This window comes from Heterodontus francisci, chromosome 10 (assembly GCF_036365525.1).
Source record: "Heterodontus francisci isolate sHetFra1 chromosome 10, sHetFra1.hap1, whole genome shotgun sequence".
In the NCBI taxonomy this organism is placed as follows: Eukaryota; Metazoa; Chordata; class Chondrichthyes; order Heterodontiformes; family Heterodontidae; genus Heterodontus; species Heterodontus francisci.
Window position 1 is genome coordinate 87,970,279 of NC_090380.1, and position 25,886 is coordinate 87,996,164.

General features: G+C 39.6%; 1 protein-coding gene across 14 annotated transcripts in view; it reads left to right on the forward strand.

Moving 5' to 3' along the window:
• Positions 1–25,886, forward strand: part of LOC137374607 (fibronectin type III domain-containing protein 1-like) — a 323,625-nt gene that overhangs the window by 288,797 nt on the left and 8,942 nt on the right. For all 14 annotated transcript variants that reach the window (XM_068040959.1, XM_068040964.1, XM_068040968.1 and 11 more), the window contains 4 exons: positions 708–816; positions 17,946–18,025; positions 22,149–22,178; positions 23,578–23,736. In XM_068040959.1, coding sequence (XP_067897060.1) covers positions 708–816; positions 17,946–18,025; positions 22,149–22,178; positions 23,578–23,736 — 378 coding nt within the window. The remainder of the gene's footprint in view (positions 1–707; positions 817–17,945; positions 18,026–22,148; positions 22,179–23,577; positions 23,737–25,886) is intronic.

The following is a 25,886-nucleotide window of genomic DNA, read 5'->3' on the forward strand; positions in this document are numbered from 1 at the left end:
GTAGCAGAGCAGGCCAAACATCTGTTGATGTCAGACAACCCATCACCCGTCCCAAATTGGAGAGACAGGGTAATTTGTATTCGCAGGACAGGTGGCCCACTCTTGTAAGAGTGCATCAGAGACAGATCGATTACCTTTGTCTGTCCAAGATGTGGGGCCTCGATAGAATTCATGCCAGATCTCAGCTGGGAAAAAATTCATTGAGTCATTATCAGGACAAACCAGGTGTATTTCCAAGGAATTTCTCTAGACATGCAGACTTGATGTGGGAGGCTGGTGAAAGATTCCCTCTCTTTCCTCCCCACCTACTGGAATCTCACTGACCTGAGTAAATGGGGTAGAATGCTGGGGGAATTGGATTTTGTCCCAAATTCTGAATCCGTCACGCAATCCTACCTGGTTGTAGTTTCAGGTCTTTTGTCTTCAAAGTTTACCCAGATATTCATTTGATGAAGAGGAGCTTTTTGGAACCAAGATTTAATTTTGATGCAGTCATGAAAATCTCTTGGCCTGAATTATTTTACCTTTTCAGGGTAGAAAATACACATCAGGAAATAATAAAATATGCTATTAAATTCACTTAGGCTTTGATAATCTAACTGTAATCTTTTCTTTTTAGTTTTCCTCACCATGGTATAAAGTATTTCTATCACTTTTAATTGTGTATCATATCCTCTATTGAGATGTCTTTGCATTTTTGTCTTCAGAGTATGAAGTTCTATCACAAATGACAGGACCAGACAACAAAACAGAAGAACTTATTACCGTCACCAATCAAACACATGCTGCAGTGGAAAACCTTAAACCAAATACAAGGTAAAAAAATTCTATTATATTACTTATTGTATAAGTAATGTATCATGTTCTGTTCCATCTTGCAGAATTTTGAGAATATAACTAATACCTCACCTATCTGTTTATTTGCATTAAAGAATTCTCAGCATATTACATTCCAGAATATAAAACCTCATTGGGAAAATATTGCATTTCATTTTAAATGAGCATAAGATTATCCAATTTGCATTCTTGGTAAGCAAGATTCTAAGCTAGGTGTGGAGTCTTGTAAAATTTACTATAGTATCATTTATAGAGGATACTCATTGGAGATTGTTAAGTATTAAAGAGGTTAGAGGTTTTCAGAGGTGAACTACATTCAAAGGGAGTGCAAATTTTCTTTGAGTGTGACTCCCTACAGGAGACATAGGATTGGTGAATTTACCTTTATTGTAAACAAAGGCAACAATTATAGAATCTTTCATATGAGTGTAATATAACTTGTAGGACAATAATAGCTAGGAAATGTTCTGCAAATCACATTTATTTGTTTATTTTGTATTCATTCATGGGATGTGGGCGTCGCTGGCCAGGCCAGCATTTATTGCTCATCTCTAATTGCCCTTGAGAAGTTCATTATTGCTATGTTTCATTGACTTGTTTTAGCTGTTGTTATCTGCAATGGCTAGGTAGAATGTGTTATTGATAATAAATGGCGATAGGATTTTTTCCTTTGTTTGTATAAACTCTGGCTACCATGGTCTGAATAATCTACAGGGCTGTAGAATAGCAATCTTGTAGATTTACCATCCATGATCCATTCTTCTATAATCTATTTTTCTTGTAAATAAATCAACTCAGACCAATCCATTCTGGTAAATGCTTGCTGCTGACTTAAAAAAAACATGTTTCTTGTATCAAAAATCAAGTGCTGAATCCAATGGACTGGTTTCTGCACTGAATTATTATTGGTTTAGAGCCATATTTCACAAGTAAAATGGGTTCTTAAACACTATCGTCTCACTATTACTGCTACAAAATTGCACCAAAACTCTCCCAACAAAAGATCATAAGGACAATCTGTTGCATGTAAATAGGCTCATGGGTATGTAGCTAACTCCTGTGACCCATCGTCATCAACTTTGGCCTCAAACCTGCCTTAAATCATTTCTACCATGCTATACGTGACTGTAGGGGTTACAGGATGGCGTCCCTCAGTTGAGTACTACCTTGAGGAGGCTATTTTGTGTGCTGCTGCTGAAGGTTTCTATAACATTTACTGCATATCAATATCTTGTACTTTGGAGGTTCAGTGAGGACTTTTGCTACTAGTGTTACTCAGTTTTGTTCAAATTGCTGTTTTTAATGGGGATGTGGATTTTCTGATGACTATCCCTTTGTTCTTAAGAAAAGGAGGGGAATAAGAACATGGACAAGGTTAGATTGGAGGCTTTAGGACTGAAGGTGTCCTTTAGCTACACACAGAAACCGTCATCAGGGTTTACAGACTAGGAAGGTCTTAGCCAGAGTTTTATGACATCAGTGCCTCAAAAGACTGTGCTTCTTCATGAAGGCTAATGAGGAGATGTGTCACCTGCTGGCTGAAGACCTAAATCCCATTTACCTCAGGAGAACAGCATAGTCTCTACCAGTCCAGATCACTACTGCCATGAATTTCTTTCTGACTAAATCCTTCTAAGCAGCATCTAGGAATGTTTGCCTTTTGTAAGGTGGCAGCTCACTCATTATATCAAGAAGATCACTGATGTTCTATTCAAGAAAACTGTACAATTCACATCTCTCCCAATGGAAGAGAGAAACAAAGAGAGGGAGAACTATTCAGTTCTACTGACTGGTTGGACTCCCACAGGTGCAAAGAGCAATTGATAGAACACATGTGGCACCCAAAGTCCCTTATGACAAACTCTTCAATTTTATGCACAGCTAATGTTCAGCTAATGTGTGATGTCAATCACCTTATCCTACTTGTGAATGCCAGAATAGCCAGAGAATTTCTGTGACACTGTCATCATGTGGTTATCCATTACACCAGTCCTCATGATGCGCAGGGGTATATGAGGATGGTTAATTGGTGATCAGAGCTATTCCCTGCAATCATGGCTTATTACTTCAGTAAAGAATCCTCAGACAGAGCAGAACAATAGAAATAATGAGGCCTATGCCACTACAAGAAGCGTCTTAGAACAGACTACAGAAATTCGCCAACCAAATTTGAAGCACCTGGATAAAACGGGTAAAGCTTTGTAATACATTTCAGTAAGAAGTCTTGAGGATTATTGTAATTGCTTTGTACTATATAATATCTTAATAAAGTAAGGCTTGCTGTGTCCAGAAGGTGAAGGCAACAATGAAGAGAGCTGGGGAGTGGAAGGATTTCCCTCCCAACAACATTAGGGATGTGCACAGGAAGGAAAAGACTTGCACAGCCAGCAACCAGAGAAAGAAGGGGTACAAACTGATAATTTCTGGAAACTAAGATTTGCTGTCAGGATTGTAACTCCCTGGCCATTTTACCCATGAAAAAGACTTGGACATGATTCATTTTAATATATATTTTGCGCAGACGCTTGCCTGAAAGAGAAACATCCCCCATGCTGGGTTGGCCATTCATAGGCAGTACAACAAAAGTTGAAATGAATATGCCAAGTAACTTCCATCATACTCAGTGTTCTGCATATTTTACCTACTGTGGAAAAACATTGCTTACCAGATAAACTAAACGACCCCTCGCTTAGTGTTAGCTCAGTCCACATGCAGAAGGATTAAAGGAGAACACATCCTTAAAACACAGAGATTGGTCCAAATCCTAAGGGAGTTTAATTGTTACACACTTGGGTCTTACTACGATGCTAGTAGATATAGGTCAACTTTCATTAAAAAAAAGTAAGCAACCAGGCTGCTTGAGGAATCAACATCAAACCTAAGTAGATCTCTATGGCAGACCCAAATTCACAACAAAGAGTCACTTCACACCAGCCTTTTCTGACCCTATCAAAGTTAGTGTAGCTTCCAATTTCAGCTATTAGGTTTCTTTCAAACATAAAAAAGCAGTAATCTGTTTGCTGTCAATGTATCAAGGTCATGGGTGAATTATTCAGAAGGAAGATCACTGCATCACTTTCACTACTGACCAACAGTATAACTTAAGAGACCAATAAAATTCAATAGAACCACTTGTTTTCACAAAGGTCATTAACTACAACCATGTTAACTTTTGGGGTCCTGTGCCCAATGCCATTGTTCCCTATATGACTCATGACACAAGAGTTTTTTTTTAATCTAAGAGGTCTGTGTGCCTTTAAGACTGAGAAAAAAGGACTGTGAACACTGAATGCTAACTTGGTGTTGAAATGTGCAGGGTGTAAAACTTGTATCCAAGCAACAGGAAGATTTATGTCCGTCTGGTGACTTGGTTGTTGCAAAGTTTCAGTTTCGCAGAGTGAAACAGACCAGGGAGCTGGGAGCAGCTAGCAGTGAACTGTAGCTGTGATTTGCTGATAGAGCAGAGAAAAGACCAACTCTCTTTGAAAAATAAGCCTTGCATCTTTTAGAAAGAAATTATACATTGAAGGTGTGGTTTTGACCTACCTGAAGAGAGAGAAAAGAGTTGCTACACTCTGTGGAGGAACACTGCTTTGGAGAAAGTAAGCCTTCTGTTTCAGGTATGGCAAATTGCTGCTGCCTGCAGTCTCAAGAATCCCTGCTTCAAGAGTGAGTCCTTTTGCCTTTTGTGTTTTTGGGAGATCCTGAAATCTCAAGAAAGTTTCTACTGTTAGACTGCTACTTTAAAATGTAAGTAGACCTGTTGCTGCAACCTTTTTCTGAAATATTTGTGTGATTCCTGCTGCAGACAAATTGTCTTGAACACCTACCCATTACAGACTGTTCATTAATTTCACCTAGAGGGACTATGAGTGGTATCCGACTAGTCAACTTTGGGACACCTCCCCATTCCATAAATATCCCACCAGATGTTACCCAGTTATTTTATCATTCCTAAGAAACAATTCTAATTTAAAACATCCTTTTAAAACCAGTTAACCATTGGCTTTTGAATGTATGTGTGTGCATGAAGGTTAGGAAGAAGAAGGAATTATAAAATCTTTTCATATGTGGATTTATCTCATTATCATTTAAAAGTGTTGTTTAAGAAACCTGGTTTGGTGTGCTTCATTCTGGGGGATACATATAGTGTTTCATTTGGCTATTTTCCAGTAGGTGGGAAACTTTACTAATATGCTGTGACCTGTGGAGTAGTGGGACTGAATTAACAGTGCATTACTCCCGCCTTGGTCGTAACAATATTAGCAGGTGCTGCTTCTTGCTGCTTGTGATTAGTTTCAGGCATGTGACACTCAAAATACCACTTGTTCCAAGTGATTGCATTGCTTACTGGCTTCAGGATTTTACTGACAACCTACTAGGATTTTGTTTCTCTATATTTCTTGGGCTGTGCATTGTGTGTGTCTGCATGTGATTCAACTCCATCTGAGAGCATGGAGGTGCTTACTCAGCCATGTCTGATACATCAAGTGCTTTTGGCCAGAGATGGGGTGGGGAGATTAACGTGGTGGCTTCTTGATTTCTTACAGCAGAGATTTGAACATCTGGCCATTAAACCCTGCAGCCCCCACCTCTGTAATGCCCAATTATACAAACATTATGCTCAGTAAACATATATGTTTGTCTTCCCATTCCTAGTTCAGCTGATTAAGTGCCTCCTAATTTCACAGCTAATTAAAAGGACAAGTGCTTCTGCCTTTTCATTGGTTGGTCTACTATGAGGTATTTATAAGAGCCAAATCCCCAATTGGGAGTCTTAGGCTGCTGGTAAGGAAATCACTCGCTCACAAGCCTTTGCTTTTCTTTTCATTCATTTAAATGGACAAAACAATTAGGCTGTGGGCCTACAATGTCCTGGACCGTGTTCCTTGTGGGTGTCACTGGGCACAGGAAGTAGCTGATCAGGAAATCAGCCTTAAAGATCACACTTTATCTCACAGACCGAAAACAATGCAATCATATGAAAACAAGCTGGCTTTGATACTCTCATAGCCTTTTAGTAACCCAGAATGAACCATGATCAACATAATTTCTAGGCTTGTAAGTTTTATTAAATTTGTATAATTGGAGGAAATTTTGCAGATAAATTAAAACTAATGGTTGGAAAAATAATACAGGGTATGTGTTAGACATGTTGACCTCGACTGCCGAATTCCTAATATTTGTTCCTGGTGTGCTAGCTCAGAAAGGTTGATCTCATTATCTTCATAAATCAGTTGAATTTTAAATAGGAGACATTTAGTCACATCCGTTCTCTGATGTACAAAAATAGTCACGTATGTAATGAATAAGCCATCTATTATCAACAAACCAGATCATCATCTCAAAGTTCAACACCGCCTGAATATTTCTCTTTGCCTCCCTGAGCATTGTTTGAAAAAGTCCCACTCCAACACTCTGCTTCAATATTCCCAGATTGCCACAGTCCAGTCTACTGTATTACTACTCCATAATGTACTTCAACATTCCTCTTTTGTTTTAGTTAGTACAGTTTACACATTGTACTCAGAGTATCAAATAGCTTTCCTGAAACAAATTATCCCAGAAGTTCACTGTGGCTTCTTTGAAACTAAAATGTCACTGAATGTTTCCATTTGAAGTTACAAGTGCCACTTGACCTGATTCTTTTTCCCCCCAAAATTTTCCATCTATGCTAGATTATGCATAATCTGTAGATGACAAGAGTGTGGAGCTGACCTTTTTCTACTACTGTTGTAATGAGATGGCCACTGAAGAGCATGGCAGTATTAGGTAAATGATTCTGTTGCACTAAACGCTTCCTCAGCTGCTCTGAAAATTAAAGCCAGGTTCCCCTTTAACAGTGCCCACTGTACTGAAGCAGATCGATTGTTCCTCGCAGATGTAAGTAACAGTTCCATAATGATCATATGAAAAGACAGATAAAACCACCTTTTCAATCTTCTCTAAAGGCATAGGAATCATCCAAAGAAATTCTTGCATTCCCAAGAAGCATAATAACCAGGATAAACATCCCATTCACCTCCTCCAGATCTTCCACTTTTATTTTTTTAAAGAGACACCATTGAAATAATTCACATTTCATTATTCTACGAGCTGATTTCCATTAAAACAAAGCCTGCTTAGGGATTGATTGCTTTGCGAAGTTAACCATACAGTGGACTGCTCTGGTAGTTTTAATCTCCTGTGTTTGACACTTGTAAATCTCTTCAGTTTCCATGTTAACTCCAGTGCCCATCTTTAGAAATCTATTTTAACTGGTATTCGGGAAAGTGATAGTTTGCAAGATTTCAAAATAACAGAACACTGGACCTTTCTGTTCCACATTGTGAGAGTACATGACTGATCATGCCCTCCGTAGTTAAACAGGAGACAGAACTAAACCAGCCAAACAAACCTTAGTCTGCACTGATATATTTTAGTGTTCTACTGAACTTTACCTACTTGGTCTCTGTAGCACACACAGATATAATATTGATTTAATTTGAAAGATCTGGTGGTGCTGTATGATCGGCAAGAGATACAGAAATACTTTTAATGCTTCAGGGGACTATAAAGTATAAAAATATATATTGAAAAATGAAAACAATGTAGTCAGCAGATGTAAAGATAAATTAAATGAATGTGGATTATTGTGAGATGGATCCATCATAGAAAAAGCTAGTACACAGAGGCATGGAAGGGTATATCTGTGGTAAAGGCCGGCTCGGGTCTGGAAAAAAACCCGACCCGAACCTGACAGAACCACATTGGGCCCGAGCCCGACCCGACCCGAGTCCTTCCATTTTTTCCCGCGCCCGACCCGACCCGACCCGGCCCGACCCAAGCCCGAGCCAACCACCGGAATGTTCACTTTCTCCAGTTCACAGCATTCGTTTTACATCCATAGTGCACTCACTGTACTTACCACTTTTGGATGGATGGAATGGAAGAGACACTCACTCGCTCACTGCGCAGACTCAGAGTCTGTGGAGTTTGGATGCACGTTTCCCTCCTTGACGTCCCGGACTCCTAGCTCAGGCAGGCTTTTCAAATTTTGGCGCTTACTTACTGAACTTCCCTTTTCCTCCCAGCAGAGCAAAAGGTAGTACTGTGCGTGTCCGACCCAGACCCGGCCCGACCTGGACACAGTGCGACCCGACCAGAGCCCGAAAGCTGGACCCGGAAAAGCGACCCGACCCGGTCGGGTCCCGTAGGGTTCGGGTTGGGTAGCAGGCCTTTAATCTGTGGTTCAGATCTGCGACTGCCCACATGTGAGGGAAGAATTGCTGTGGTCATTATGGGGCTGAGTATGTCATTCTGCCATTGTGGTAATGGGACAGCTGCACTTTATGCATATAGCACCCAAGTATTGTGGTGGTCTGACTTTGCCTAAGTTTACAAGATCAGGTTATTTGAATATGGTCCACACACATATTGGCCAAGACAGAGAGAAAATGATTGAAGTACAGACTGCATATTCAGCATGTTGAAGGATGCTGGAAAAAACTTGAATAACACAGGGCTTCAGCATCCTTTCTGTTTACCTTTAAAGGATAATTTTCTGAAGCAATGCTCCTGCCATGGAGCATGGGTCTCAGAGATTGGCCGTATCTCCCACCTCTGCTCTCTTCTCACAAGGTTTTATGCTGGAAGTAGATTCTTGCAAAATGACCCCTATATTTTGCTTTACAAGACATCTGTAACTAAAAGTATGTCTACAAACATGCTATCGTTTAAAAATGATTCGCAAGTCTATATGGTAATAATGCTCAAGTGGTCAGCCCAGTCAGCATGAATTCCCTTTAGATTTTCATATTCTTAGAACAGAATTTAAATATTAAAATAGTAGCATCTACATTCTTATAAGGACCTCCCGCTGTGGAAGGTTGAACTGTGATAATGGTTAGAGTGTAATTTTCTGCTAGAATAGGGACCAGACTATCTTCTTTGGTTATACCAACTTTTTGTCCCTAGTTGAAGCATAAAACCTTATGCATCATAGCTAAAATATATGGTCAACATCTTTCCACGTGAACAGACTGCATAATTACAAGTACTAATAGATATATGGTTATCAACCCTCCCTGATTGTCCTGGAGTCTACAGGAATTAAAGATTAATCTCCTGAGCACTGCTGTAAGCAACTCAGGAGATTAATCATAGAGAACTGGGCATCTCCCACTCATGATCTCTTTCAAGTAGTGTTTGGTCATACTCGAGGGCTCTGCGGAATGTACCCATACAGGGCCTGAAAGAAGGGGTGAGAATTTTCTTGGCATCCCTCACACAAGTAATTTGTTCTCCACCAGGACAGCAACGTGTAGGGGCAACAAATTCAGATAAGTGGAACCAAGAGGTGATGACACAATAGTAGGAGGTACATCATGTGATAAAATATCCTGGAATACATCCAATCAGAACTGGCAACCCCTATCTAAATACATTCATGAGCAGGAAATCTAGATATCTAGATATACTGGCTAGATTTTTTCCAAATTTCTTACTAGGAAAATGAAAGTATCATATTCACACCATCTACAAGGCACAAGTCAGTGTGATGGAATACTCTCCACTTGTTGGAGCTGCACCCATCCAGGCAACAGTCAAGAAGCTCGAAACTATCCAGGACAAAGCAGGCCGCTTGATTGGCACCCCATTCACAAACATTTACTCCCTGCGCCACCGACGCACAGTGGTAGCAGTGTGTACCATCTACACGATGCACTGCAGCAACGCGCCAAGGCTCCTTGGCACCTTCCAAACCCGCGACCTCTACCACTTAGAAGGACATAGGCAGTAGATGCATGGGAACACCACTACCTGCAAGTTCCCCTGCAAGCCACACACCATCCTGACTTGGAACTATATTGCCATTCCTTCAATGTCGCTGGGTCAAATTCCTGGAACTCCCTGACAAACAGCACTTTTGGCGTACCAACAGCCTAAGGACTGCAACGATTCAAGAAGCCAGCTCACCCTCACCTTCTCAAGGGCAATTAGGGATGGCCAATATGTGCTGTCCTAGCCAGCAAAGCCAGTATCCCATGAAGAAATTTTAAAAAAGACAAAAATGATAGACAGCAAAAGACCAACTAGTCCATCGAGTTTGTCATTCTAGATGAATAAAAAAGCCATGGCTCCAATATTCTAGATGGGATCAAAATGTAGTCAGATCCTTCCCTTAAATTTGTTGCAGGATTTAATTTAGTATTAAAAATTGTACGAAGTTCACAATAAATTTCAAGTAGGGCCATGGAGAAATAAATTCAGATTGGTTCAGATTTCTGGCTCCCATTTAAGCTTCTGCTCCCTATTCATTTTTTCTGCACAAGATGTGGAAATTTAACAACTGATATGTTCACTCCGATGTGCTATCAGTAACATTTCCGATTTCCATTTCTCCATATGCCTGGTTGAAGCGAAATGCTTTCCAACAGAGTTGGGAAGAGATTTTAAAAAATCAAAGAATCACTTATATAAAAACAAGAAATGCTGGAAATACTCAGCAGGTCTCGCAGCATCCATGGAGAGAGAAGCAGGGTTCACGTTTCAGGTCAGTGACCCTTCTTTAGTTCTGAAGAAGGGTCACTGACCCGAAACGTTAACTCTGCTTCTCTCTCCACAGATGCTGCCAGACCTGCTGAGTATTTCCAGCATTTCTTGTTTTTATTTCAGATTTCCAGCATCACAGTATTTTGCTTTTTATCAAAGAATCACTTCATGCACTTCCTAATGATCAGCTAAAATACAGATTAGACAGTAGCTGGAAAGGAGCTTTCCATTGGAAACAGAACAGGAGCGGGAGAAAAGTAACCAAAACTTCACATGTACCACTCGCAGTCACAGAACGTTAAGCTATTTGAAATTATTTTGAGTATTTTTCTGTAGTAATGAAAGACCTCAATTTCGTCAGTGAAGTATTCGGTGTGTAGGTCTTTCCTCACAGATTCTTAACATGTGTCATTAAATTAGTTGTGAATATTGTGACTGATTTCTTAATTCTATACAAGTATTATAAGCTATCATTTGATGATTTGCACTCTTGTTTAAGTTATTCATCTTTGGAATAGTGTAATCTACAACCTGGAAATCATGATATTCACAGCCAATTCCATAGAACTGAAATAAGTATGTATAGGCACTGCTACTGACACAAAAGCCAGCTTTTACCACGCCTCCGCCTGGTCTGGATATCCAGACCGCACTTTATGGTCCCCAAGCCCTTAATAGGTCTGAGGCGAGATTTCCACCTCATTGAGGCAGGATGTCACTGGGAGTGGTGGCCACTGCTGGGACTGCAACCCACCTTCAAGAAGAAGAGGAAGGGAAAAGGTAAGTTTTTGGGCCTCGCCAGGGGTGATTGGTCGGGCCCCGGCAATGTAAGGGTAGTCAATTGGGGGATGGGGGGTGGTTGGAGCATTAGGGGTGGCCCTCCGTCAGGCAAAGGGTGCCTGATCAGGAGGGCCCCTGCCAGGCCTTCAGGAAGCCGCCTACTTTTAACAGGCAGCTTTTCTCGGGCCTGGGCCACTTAAGGGCCTTGATTGGCCTGGGGCGGACAGTCCGTTCTTTGCCGCCACCCTGGCTGAGGTGTTGGCGTGTCGGGAAGGGCCCCCGAGCCTTCCATTCCATTTTATGCCCCCCCACCAACCCGCTCTTTAGGGGCGACGTAAAATTCCAGCCAAAGAGACATTGTTAAATTCCCATTTCCACCATCAACATAATCATTCAGGTGGATACAATACAAAACATAAGATGTTTGAATGAGCTGTTTTGGACTGTACATAACCCAAATTGTGTTACTGCCTTTTAAAATACTTCCAATTTTGTGGTAGCAATGATGCCAGAACTGTCAATGTTCCCCTTCGTTACTCTGTGAAACTGACAGCAATTTCCACACATAGAGTTAAATGTAGAAATCTAGAAGCTGTCAGTTATACTGCTGCTCCCCCACTGGATGCACTGTTGAAGTCTAGAAAGCACAGAATTGATGTAAACTTCCACTTTTTACATTATTATTTTTTCTGTAAAAAAAAACCTCGAAAACGTTTCACCTTGTTGAATGAGGTATAACTGGGTTTTTGTGGTTATACTAAATCATAATTACTGCTCAACACCTCTCTAGCCCCGAAAATTTGATTTTATGTGTAAAATATCAAATTTCTCCATAAAAAAGTTCAGATTTTTAAAATAAAAATATTTTTAAAACAATCTTTAAACAAAAAGTGAGACAAAACCAGCTTGTTACTTCCTAGTTTGCTGTCTCAGAGAATTCTTCAATGTGATTGACTGCTTAGCCTGCTTGATGACATCACTATTGCTGAACACCAGAGATTTCCTATAGTTGGCGCCACAATCAAATTAACATTGGGAAAGGTGAAATCTATGCCATAGAGTTTGAATATGTCTTTGTAGGCAGCTTTCTTCAAGGTCACCAGTGAGTGTCATCACTTTGCCACTGACCACAAAATACGGTCCATTGTCTGTTCCATATTACTGAAAAATTGACTACGAATCAAAGGCGGAATTGTAGTTTTAGTGATCTTTAGCACTTTGATTCCGCCATTAGTTGCTAAAGCAATATTCTAGCTGAATACACTGTTGAATATTCATCTGCTTCTTGCAAGTTGATAATTTTTTTTAAAAAACTGTCTTATGCTAATATTCCATTTCAATAAATGTGTTATTAATATCTTACTTCAGCACAAGGGAATCCCAAAATATCGATGGAGTTGAAAACAACTGACTGTTTGGTATAAACATAAGAGTTCTTATGGAAAGAAAAAGCACAGAGTGCCAGCCATAAATCAAAGTCTATTTGAAAAAATGTGGTTTCTTAGTGGCTTTAGCGGGTTGCCTGAGCAGAGTTGGCTCAGAAATCTGTAGAACTATGTCTGAGCCATTTGGCAGAATCATCTAACCTTGTCAGAAATATCAGCTTTTTAGTAGAATATTTGCAGCATTCTGGACCAGTTTGTGACTGGCCGTACAACCAACCATTTCCACTGGTATTTGTGATGGAAGCTTTCAGTTCTGAGGCTGTTACCTGAGTGGGGTGGCTCAAGGTAGCATGTCAGCTCATTGGGTTCTGGGGTAATGACTTGCATCCTTTTTAAATTCCAATAATTTTATCCTGGCAGTGTGTTAGAAAATTAAATAGAAGCTTTGTGATCAGACTTGATACTAAAACATTTATGTGAACAACATTTCCATTGACACAGCTGCTGGGTTTAATTTTCCTATGGGTAGTAATTAGGAGAAGTCTTACCACATGTGGTCTCTGATGAAAGCAATCAAACATAGGCTAAACACCAAGACGTTCTAGTTACCGTGACAAGGTTTAAGCTAGTTTCTATCTAGCATTTTGTGGAAAAAACAGGAAAAATCAGGTGGTTGGGTTCACTATTGCTATTAATCTGCTTGTAAAATAACTGTCAAGATTGTAGACTGACCACCCCCTTGACCATGTCTGGAAACAAAAGGACAGCATTTCAGTTTTGTGTTTTTTTTTAAAAAGAAAATCTGTTAAATGTTTTCTAATTTATCCCCTCAGGCATCCAGGCCACCCATTCTTGTCTGGTGGGGGTTGGTAAAAATGGCTGCAATTATGCAAAATGACTGTTGCAAAATGTTTGGATATAAAAATATTGTATGAAGGGCAGGTACTTAAATTGGTGGTGGGTCTAACTACTGCTGCCACTCACCAATGGGAGAATTTAGTCCGAAGGTTTCACTGGCTTAGGAAATGCCATTTTAGGCAATATTCTTCCAATGTGAACAAGAGAGAATCCCTGGGATGGCGGGATTGTCTTATGAGGAGAGATTGCAGAAACTGGGCCTGTATTCTCTAGAGTTTCGAAGAATGAGAGGTGATCTCATTGAAACTTACAAAATTCTTATAGGGCGTGACAGGGTAGATGTGAATAGGATGTTTCCTCTGGCTGGTGAATCTAGAACCAGGGACACAGTCTCAGAATAAGGGGCAGGCCATTTAAGATTGAGATGAGGAGGAATTTCTTTACTCAGAAGGTGGTGAATCTGTGAAATTCTCTATCCCAGAGGGCTGTGGAAGCTCAATCCTTGAGCATGTTCGAGACAGAAATTTCTGGATACTAATGACGTCAAGGGATATGGGAATAGTGGGGGAAAATGGTGTAGAGGTAGATGATCAGCCATGATCTGTTTGAATGGCGGAGCAGGCTCAACGGGCCAAATGGCCTACTCCTGCCCCTATTTCCTATGTTCCTATAATATAAAATGTTGTGTTGTATAGAGCTTGCATTTATATAGTGTTTCCAAGCCCTCAAAATGTCCCAAAGCACTTTACAACCATTGTGTTGCTCTTAAAGTGCAGTTGTTTTGTAGTAAAACACATGACCCTTTGATTTTGTCACACCTTGACCAACTGACTATTCAGTCAACCCATTACCTGCTTAGGAGAATACATGACTGGAGATAGTAGAATTTTACAGAATTGTGACAAAAGTGCTGTTGCTAATGGTTACATCACAAGAGAGTGACTTGCCTCTCTTTTAGTAGGAATTTCCATATCTTCTTCTTCTTTGGCCTCCTTGTCTCAAGAGACAATGGGTAAGCGCCTAGAGGTGGTCAGTGGTTTGTGGAGCAGCGCCTGGAGTGGCTATAAAGGCCAATTCTAGAGTGATAGACTCTTCCACAGGCGCTGCAGATAAAATTGGTTGTCAGGGCTGTTACACAGTTGGCTCTCTCCTTGCACTTTTGTCTTTTTTCCTGCCAACTGCTAAGTCTCTTCGGCTCACCACTCTTTAGCCCTGCCTTTACGGCTGGCTGCCAGCTCTGGCGAACGCTGGCAACTGACTCCCACGATTTGTGATCAATGTCATAGGACTTCATGTCGCGTTTGCAGACGTCTTTAAAGCGGAGACATGGACTGCCAGTGGGTCTGATACCAGTGACGAGCTCGCTGTACAATGTGTCCTTGGGGATCCTGCCATCTTCCATGCGGCTCACATGGCCAAGCCATCTCAAGCCAGATGCTGTATTCAGGCCAGAGAGGCATGTTAGCAGCTGACCTGCTCCTAGGACTTCATGCATATGTTTGTGCAACCAAGCCACTATGATCTACACAAAAAATGACTTGGATGAAGTGCCCTTTAATTATTCTCCATATTCTTCAAGAAAGCATCTGCAGGGAAAATTTCTCTGTGTGCGCTGTAGGAAGAGTTTACAATTTCATTGCACAGAATTAGGGATTACACTGATGTGGATAGACTGGAGAAGCTGGGGCTATTCTCCTTAGTGCAGACAAAGCTAAGAGGAAATTTGACAAAGGTGTTTAAAATCATGAAGGTTTTAGAGAGTAAATAAAGGGAAACTATTTCCAGTAGCTGAAAGGTCAAAAACCAAAGGTTGCAGATTTAACTTGATTGGCAAAAGAACCAGAGACAAAGTAAGGACAAACATTTGTACGCAATGAGTGGTTAGGTTTTGGGATGTACTGCCTGATAGGGCGGTGGGTACAGATTCAATAGTCGCCTTCAAAAGCGAATTGAATAAATAATTGAAGAAAAATTGCAGGGGTATGGGGCAAGTGTGGGGAGTGGAACTAACTGGATTGCTCAATTGTAATTTGGGTCAGTTTTACTTTTCAGTCAGTTGACATTTTCCCTCTTAGCTCTGGAAAGATCAAACACTCTGCAACAGTCACCATACCTTAGCCAGTTTACTATCATGTCAAAAGATCACAAATTTACCAATTTGAATCACAGAGACCCCAGTTATGCACAGTATGGAAATAAAAAAAGAGAATATTAAAAATCTGTCACTCTATAGAAGTAAAGTGTGTTAGTGTTGTGAAGAAATTCAAAGCAGTAAATGTGTACATGTCCATACTAGTGATTTAGGCTGATTAGTAAATACACAATATAGATTTGTGATGCTGAGACAAATTCTTCATTGTTGACACACCTTATTCCAAGAATACCATGGCAGCAGATGTTCCCTTAGAACACTTCTGAATCAACAAATTATAACATGTATTAATACTTACAGCAGACTTTCGCTGTTACATTCCTATTTCATGAATCCCTTATCAATAGTAAAAACATTTCCTGTACAAGCCTTCTGTGTGAAAAAAAACAGCAGGGAGGATATTGCCTCTTTGACATTTGTAGAAAAAGATTAAGGGAAAATTTGATAGAGATGTTCAAAATCATGCAGGCTTTGATAGTGCAAATAAGGAGAAACTGTTTCCAGTTGCAGTAGGGTCGGGAACCAGAGGAGACAGATTTAGGTTAATTGGTAATAGAAGCAGAGGCAATATGAGAGAAAAAAAATTACACGGCAAGTTGTTATAAGCGGGAATGCACTGCCTGAAAAGGTGCTTGAGGCAGATTCATTAATATCTTTTAAAAGGGAATTGGATAAATACTTAACAAGAAAAAAATTGCAGGGTTATAGGGAAAGAGCAAGAAAATGCAACTAATTGGATAGCTCTTTCAAAGAGCTGATGCAGATATGATGAGCTGAATGGCCTTCTTCTACACTGCATTATTCTATGATTCTAAAGAGCACATTCACAGTTTCAGTCTTAATAGGAAACAGTTTCATAGTGATCAAGTATACTCAAACTAGAACTTCCCTGACAGATTTCATTTTAAGCCTGTCATGGAAATGAACACGGGAATATCGAGACCAAAACATGCAGTTAGATGGATTTACATTTATTACAGTACTGGGTAAGCAGGGCTTCATTGTTTCTGTTTGCTTGCTTCATACTTGGCAGAACAAGACCTTATATACTAGTTTGGATTGATAAATTCAATATAACTAAACAGGAAGCTCTGCAAATCAGCTACAAGAATTTTTTATGAACTTAGACATTCTTTTATTTGCTTATGGTTATTTTATATTGTATTTAAAGAATGCGTTTTGTAAATGAAGGGTTTTATTTGGAGAAAAGTAGTTGAAGGCTTTTGATTGTATCTATTGGTGATAATTCAGCTTTCTCAGAGTCCCATTCTGCAATGTCTACAAACCAGTTCTCCTGATGACATTACTAGTGTTCACCAATTAAAGTAGAACGATCCTTTGGCATTCCTGACTGAGTCAGAAATGCAGGGTTTGAACCCCTCTCCAGACAGCCCCAGCTCTAGATTCTATGTTGGCATCCAGCAGGGTGTTCATGTCTGGCAGATGTATTTGCCCCTCCCCACCCTTATGGGAACGCATAAATCCCTCTTTCCATATTGGACCAGCTACCATATTGTGTGGTGTAAAGGTGGTTACAAAAATGGAAGGAGCATTTACGTCGTGGCCTCTCAGCCTGTGAATTCTTCCACAAGATCTGAAAACAGCAACATAGTCAGCAATAGAGAAGATGCAATGAATTAAAAGTCTACTAACAATCCTGAGAGAATCTATATAATTAAGCATTATTCAATTAACTTATTCAGAGATGTCACAATCCCACTTCTCATTTGTATAGACTGGGAAACAGCAAAACTTTGTCATTCATGAAAGAAATGACATTGATAGGTAGAATAGCATCACATGAACCTGACTGATACACACACGTCATCCTAGCCTAGGCTATCCTGTGTATTTATCCGATGGCTATTGCTGATATGTGCTGCAGTGAGAACTGTGGTCCAGAGTCTGAGTCACCTAGCTTAACATTAGGACAATGCATTATTGTAAATATTGGTCATTTTTAGTCCTACAGGCCAAGAACTGTGTTTATAATATAAACTTGTATTCATACAGCACCTTTAACACAGAAAACATGCCAAGGTGCTGTACAGGAGTGTAACTGAGTCAAAGGAGGAGACATGAGGACAGGTAACCAAATGTCAAACAGATGGGATTTAAGCAGCATCTTAAATGAGGAGAGAAATGTGGAGAGGCAGAGGGGTTTGGGGAGCGAATTACAGCATGTTGTGGAATCTAATGTCTAAACTTAGATGACTGATTTAAGATTGGATTGGATTTTTGGGATAAACAAGTAAACTTTGTCAGAATTCCCTACAGGTACAATTTGAAAAGAACTGCCCAAGTACATTTTAAAAGGATTGAGCAGAGTGGGCTGATCTTAAATAAGAAACAAAATATTGTATAATTTATTAAATGTGTTAACCTTGTGTATTTGACAGCTACACATTCTTAGTGACACCCACAAACTTACATGGCAGAGGTCCATCCAGTGACCCACTTCCTTTTGTTACAGAATCAGGTAAGTGTGTATTTCTCTGTTTTTTTCAAAAAGGACAATGAATGTGAACCAAGGAACAGAGTTCCTGTTCTACCATTCAATTACATCATGGCTGATCTGCATCTTAACTCCATTTACTCACCCAGATTCTACAACCCTTAATGCACTTGCCTAACATCAATCTATCGAGCTCAATTTTCAATTGACCTAGGCTCAACAGCTTTTTGGGGGAGGGGGAGCAGGGAGAGAATTCCACTACCCCTTGTGTGAAGTGTTTTCTGACATCATTCCTGAACAGCCTAGTTCTAATTTTAAGTTTATGACCCCTTGTTCTAGACTCCTGCACCAGAGGAAGTAGTTTCTATCTACCCAAACAATTCCTTTGATCCTCTTAAACACCTCAATTAGGTCGCCCCTTAATATTCTATATCCACGGGAATAACAAGCTGAGCCTATAAAAACTTGCCTCATAATTTTGCCCTTTTAGCCCAGATATCATTCTGGTGAATCTGTGCAGCACCCACTCCAAGGCCAGTATATTGTTCTTGAGGTGCAGTGCCCAGACTGAATGCAGTTACACCAGATGGAGTTTAACCAGATCTCTGCGCAGCTGTAACAAATCTTCCACTCCTTTGTATTCCAGCCCCCTTGAGTTAAAGGCCAACATTCCATTAGCCTTTCAAATTTATTTGTACCTGTCCAGTAGTTTTTAGTGATTTCTATACAGTATGCTTAAATCTTGTGACAAGATGATACCGAATCGTATATAGATACACTGTGTGGAGAGTGGGAGCAAGTGTGGCGAAAGAGGAAGGGGGAATCTCTTGAGGAGCCAGGATAAATTGCAGCCAAACCAGAACCATCTTTAATACTCTTACTCTTTCCTTCCATGTTAAAAATTCAACTATAAGTATTTTCTTTCAAACTTCTCAGCAATGGAACTTATTTTAAAGTTACTAATTAAACAATGGAACACAGGGAGAACATAAAATAGGGACCATCTTTGAGTCAACTTTCTTGCTTCAACATTTGTATCTGCATTTCACCGTTAGAATAATAAAATATCAAAACACAGCTAATATTTCAATCTGGGCTACGAGTGGCATTTATTTTCAATTCTCTCCATACCACTCCTGTTGCTGGTTCTATGGCTGCAATCAGCTCTCCAATACTTCATCCAAGTCAGCCTTGACAAAAGGGTATTGACAACAACAACATGTATTTATATAACACCTTTATCATAGTAAAATGTGTCAAAGTGTTTCACAGAAGTGTAACTAAATCAAAGGAGAAGACTTGAGGACAGGTGACCAAACGTCAAACAGGTGGGATTTAAGCAGCATCTTAAATGAGGAGAGAAATGTGGAGGGGCAGAGGGGTTTGGGGAGGGAATTACAGAGCTTTGGATCTTGATAGCTGAAGACACGGCTGAAGGAAATGAAGGATGCACAAAAAGCCTGAGTTGAAGAAACGCAGAGTTCTTGGAGGGTTGTAGGGCTAGAAGATATTACAAAAATAGGGAGGGCTGAGGCCACGGAGAAATTTATCAGCAGGCTCTTTGACACTGGGGACATCGCAACAGAGTTTGATCCTCTCTCATGGATTTCCATATACCTGTATGTTCCAGCATGAGTTACAGGCTAACAAGTGAAAATCTAAAGTTTTCAGGATGAGGGCAAAGCCACACTTGCCCATTCCTAATGGACATTGCAATTGTTTGTACAACTGCAGGATTTGTTAGATCACTTTAGATGGAATGAGAAGTGAACCACTGGAGTCACATGTAGACCACACTGGGTAGGGATGGCAAGTTCACTTCTTTGACATTAGTAAATCAGCTGGCTTTTTATAAAAATCAAGCAGCTTTCCTGGCCACTTTCTGTGCTAGCCACAAATGACAAGATTTATTGAATTTGATTTCACAAAATGCCATGGGGTGATTTGAACTTATAATTATGGATTATTAGTCCAGTACTGTTATCATGACGTCAATTTTTTTTACTCCCCAGAGACCAGGAAACAACAAAAATAAATTACTTACTTTTCTGGGCCTCCTCTTGCCCTGATCCACTTGCCAAGGATTGGGCTGGCAAGGACTGCTTTACCATGCAGACTTGGATTTCAAATTGCAGTTGGGGCACGATGACATAATTGTAGGCCAATCTGGATATTAAAGCAGGTCCCTGCTGCCTTCCAGTGGGCATCCAACACACTTGCTAAAGACAGCAACTTATAGTTATATCCCACAGAAAGGCAGTCAAATCAGAAGGGATACTTTTCTGCCCAACTTCAACTGTAGGCTCACTTGGTTTCTGCCAGGTGTGCAAGGTTAAAATTGGGCTTGGAACCGTATATTGGAAATGTTTGCTGTCCCTATGTTTTGCTATCATCATTGGAATTTTTAGCTTAAAAGCTACAAGTTCCAATGTGCAAAAAGCATTAGTTGGGGAGCATTCAAAATCCAGGAGGAAGTGTGAGGAAGCTAAGAGTTTTTAAAAATAATGATTTTGGATAACTTCAAAGACACAGTCCTTACAGACAATAAAATGTGGTTTTGTTTCTACAGGGAGGGTGCATAGTCCCATTTTGCTCCTTCCTTCCATTTTTGCACTGTACAGTTACATATTTACTGTTGGATCAGTATCAAGAGGGTGTTGTACTGATGCCAAGACTGCTGTGTAAAAGCAACATTCATCACGAACCTACTGAAGTGATATCCAAATCTGTCTACAACCAGGAAATATTAGGAGTTAGATTTATGATCAAAAAGAGCGAGACAATTGCTAACTAATTTGAAAATGTGCAGTTGTGCTTATTTTATGTGACATATATCAAATAGGTCAGATTCTACAATTAAAATTGTTATTTCTATTGAGTGCCATTTGGGAGTTCTGGATGTCCTTAAATTCATCAAAAGAAATCAAACTAGTAATTTGGGACAGATTTCGGCAGTGGTCTAAGAATTACGTCTTACTTTCATGACTGTGAAGACCATAACAATAGCCCTCTGAGAATGCTTGCTATCCTTTTCTTCAGTGTTAATCACACCTACATGCCAAGTATCAACATTTGATGTGGAGAGTTGCATTTGAAGATGAAAACCAGTATCACTCTGAGGCTCCTTGTTTAGTTCTGCTGCATATCTCTTAATGCCTGTAATCACGGCTTTGATTCTTGTTAATATTCCCAACACTCTGCTTAGTGGCATTCACAAAACAAGACGAGGATATCTTGCCAAAGTCTACAGTGGCATTGAAAATTGGAGCAGCAACAGGAGGTAGATGGGCTGGAACAGCATTGAGGAGGCAGCCTTAGAGTGGCACTCAGGGTGGGAGTGGCAGCAGGAAGCCTAAAACCAGAACTAGGAAGGGAAGAGAAAAGCTCAAGGACAGGTTTTGCTGGAGGGGGCAGGAAATGAAAATCAGCCAATTCCTGTTACGGATTAGCTGATCCATGATGCCAGTTTTGCACCCAGGTGGCAAGTTGAATATCTATATCAATATTTCTATGGAGGATTGTTGGAGGGGGAATGAGAGAGAGAATTGGGGCAGTGCTGTAAGGGAACTAGCCTTTGTGAGCTGGAGGAAGGGGGTTACAGGGAGAGATTATCTGCAAAGGGTTGGACAGGGAAAGTATCTCTGAATGGAAGAGAGTTGGAGGGGAGATTACCTTTGTGAAGGAGGTTAGCAATTTATATCTGTAAAATCACACAAGGAGGTCTAATTTCTATGCCTTGTAGTAATGAGTATTTATAAAGTTATGAGTTGTGATAACCGAGCAATCCGTAATGTTCCACTGTTTATTGTGCTTTTATGATAGGACGATAGATCAAGGTTCTACTTACATATCCTGATAGACAATAAAGTAGCAATAACGGTAAAAACTGCATTGTAAAGTCAGTACTCTGGTTAATATTCTTCAATTTAGCCCTCCCAATTAATCTGCTTCTCAGCACAATCCAGTGCAAATACTGGTTAAGTATCTTAAGAAACACAAATTAGCAAAAATTAATTAATGTTTGTTAATTTACTCTTTTGTAATAGACTTTTACTTTTTTTTTAATTGTAAAAAGTTTTATTTTCTAATGTTTCTTCTTTTATTTTCTATTTTTAATTTCTTTCTCCTGTACCTCCCAACCCTGTAGCGGACCCCAGCGTAAGTGAATATATACCAGGTAAGTGCTACAAACTCCAGTTAGGACATACTTCTTTGATGAAAGAATGGAAGCATTAAAAACTGCCAAGGTTGGGTTCAGCTGAATGGTGCAGCCAAGCACTCAATGGAATATAGCACATGCATGATTTTAGTTCAATATGATGTGGTTAACTCAGACTGAACATTAATGCTCAAGAGCCCACTAGGAAAGGTTTGTGGTGTGTATTACAGGTTATTTTTATAATCCAACAATATTCATACATCCCACTCAATGCAGTGATGGTTTGTACAGAATCAGTCGCTCGTGCCTCTTCTGCTCCGCTATCGGTCAGCAGTCAACCTAAACATAATAATACTGTCACCTTCTTTGACATTATTTAGATAAGATTTGTGACTTTAGAGCACTGGGGAAAAGAATTATACCGTATAAAGGGATATCATCTTCATAAAAATGTGATCTACAATTCTTCTTCATTTGGTTTGTCCAACGGTACAGTTCTTTATTTTTGTTCAGTGTTTCAGTGCGATGATGTCAGGCACAATAATAAAATGGAAATTGGATCACTGGTTTACAATACTAGTTAGATCAAATACTTTTTTAATTGCACAATTCCTCTCATTTTTAATTTGTATTTAGTTTCCACAATTTTGCATTTTTTTTCCCATGGAAACAGAAGACCAGAAGTATTGCCTGTAATATACAAATGGGCTGCTATTTCCTGTAATCAAAGCTAATGTTAATGGTAATAATTGTTTTAATGGAGTTATTAGATTTTTGGGAGTAGTCTCTACAATTCCATTCTCATTTCTGTGGCCTTCAATGTGACACTTTCTCTCCAAACTACAAAAGCTATTTTTTAAATGAAGATAATGCCCTTTTGTTAGTTTTTCAAAGTACTACTTGTGTGAATTTGTCCATTAACAGCAGTGTTCAATACTTGGTTCACCCCCATCAGTTGAACCTAATTATTCCAGCTAAATGAGCTCTTAACTGGATGACCAGATTTGGTTTTCTGGGGTAACAACTTGTTGTAATATATGGGAGGAGAGATAGAAAAGGGGACCAAAAGGGAACAGTGGATACAAAGAGATTAATATTTCTATATATTTATACTCCTTGGACACCAATCATGAAGTAGCACTGATAGACATTTCTACAGGCACTGTTAGCAAGACTACAGTTGAAGGATGTTATTTAGGGATGATTAGTACCTATGTGGGAGAAAGCATGGAAACAGATAACTGGTATGTTTATTGTTGAAGCCATCAGATGGCATATTCCTAGAAGGTAGTTGTGCAAATGGGCCAAAGGCTGCAACAAGTGGTGTCATAATGGCCGTATTATGAATTAGTTCATTGTAGTTCATTGGAAGAGAACAGCACACCCTTTATCTTACTTTTTACTCTATATTTAACAGGGAAAGATGCCATCTGGACACAATACTCCTTCAAATTTGATTCTTACTCAGAGTGTCAAGGCAAGCGGTTTGTCAAACGAACCCGGTACAGGAAATTTGTTGGTATCATTCTGTGTAACTCTCTGAGATACAAGATTTACCTCAGTAATTCCCTCTCAGGTATGGTCTATTTTTTAAACATAGTATTGTAACTGTAACTGCAACAACAACTTGTATTTATTTAGTGCATCTAATGTGATAAAACTTTCCAAGACTCATCACAGTGCCATTATAAAACAAAATGTGACACCAACCCAGATAAGGAGATGTTAGAAATAATAACTGAAAGTGCTGGAAGGAGAGAGAAACAGTTAACTTTTCAGGTCTGTGACCTTTCATCAGAACTGATGACATATTAGGGCAGATTTTGGGTTGGTTTTAAGGAGTGTCTCAAAACAAGAAAAAGTGGTAAAGAGATGGAGAAGTTTAGAAAGGGAATTCTAGAGCTCAGGGCCTTTGCAGCTGAAGGCATGGTCCCCTGTGGCATAACAATTAAAAGAGGCCAGAATTAGAGGAGTGCAGTAATCTTGGAGGGTTGTGGGGCTGGTGGAGATTACAGAGATAGGGTGGGGCGAGGCCACAGAGGGATTTGAAAACAAGGATGAGAATTTTAAAATCATGGCATTGCATAACTGGGATCTAATGTAGGTCAGCAAAATAAATAAAAAAAGGACAGTGCTGCTAAATTAAGGGGGTTTTGTCAATGCTCAGTTATTTGGTTTCTGCTGAAAATATGTAACATATTGGAAGCTGCAAGAAATTTCAGATGTTACAATCTTAAATTTGCAGCTGCAGATGAGATTGACATGGTGATAGAATTAAATTTCCAACTGCATCAATGCCCCCTCCCACTTTGTATATCAAGACTGTTGACCTTGACAATATTGTCCCTTTAAGGAAAACTACAGAAAAGTCAAGGTGCTGTTTTCTTTCAATAAAGATTCTCTGCTGCACCTTCTCTATGAAGTTGAAAATGCACATTTAAAATCAATTATTTGACTAAAATCAAAAGTACTGATCTGCTGGCCAGACATTATTTCTGATTAAGGACATATTCAATGCAGAAAAAATGGAAAGTATTTTAAATGAACATAGAAGAGCAGAACAAAACCAAGTGGTGTTTAGAGAATAAGATCCACATTCCTAAAAGTGGAATTCTTTATTTAAAAATAAACTCATGATGTTAATCGTATAATTAACTGAGAATGGGAAGCACAATCTGTTTTTTATTAGCAGTTACATGGACAAAAAATATACTTGCATCAGTTGATGTGGACTGGGGACACAATAGGGCACACCTATTACCATACAGTTAGGCAGTAAACAGGAAATAAAGTCTGAAAACAATGCAGAAAGGTGTAAATTTTGAACAGTAAAAGAGCAGAAGGAAAATGAATTTATTTTAAGATTAGTGCAGGGGATACAGAAGGGAATTCACCCGCATGAGGAGAAAAAGAGATTCAGCAAAACTAAGAACACAGTTGAATTAATTTTTCTCATCAGTGTTTAGATTCTAGATGCAGACAAACTGTCTCTGGAATCTACAACATATGTAGGGGTCAGAAAAGAATGTATTTTAAGAATCTTCAAGCATTAAATATTTACAGCGTGCAGGAACAAAAATGGAATCTACCACAAGATCCCAGATGTACTATGGAAGGAAAAAGGCAAAGTTCTGGTTTAGATTTTACAAATTCCACCAATTCAGGGCTATTCCCACAGATTGTAAAATAAGTAAATTGAAATTCAAAATAGCATGAATCATGCAATTGTTGATCAGGTCATTTAATACAATATCTGTAGTAGTTAAAATATGAGAACATCTAAGAAAAAAACTGTCAATGCTCATCTAAAGCTAGGTGGGGAGGCTTCAGTGAAGGGCAAGGTTTTGCTGCTGAGACAGAAATTTCAATCAAATCCATGATGTCAGTAAGGTAGTGGATGGAAAGGGTTTGTTTATGAGCGAACAGACATGCAGGAGGGAAACAATGAAAGGGGCAGTAATTATTAATCTGATGGCAGAGTCTGAGTGCGCTGTGGTGGGCAGGGATGAGCAGGATGGCAAGGAGGTTGGCACGATTAGCTCCTAGTGGGTGCACCGGATGGGTAGGTCAACAAAAGAGAAGGATGGGGCAGTTGGTGTTGCTCCTTGTAAGGGTTCCTCAGTGAGCATTTTGAATGATTATTTTATAAAATTCTCAGGCTGTGGCTGTCGCTGGCATGGCTAACATTTATTGCCAATTCTTAGTTGCTCAGAGGTGTTGGAGGGT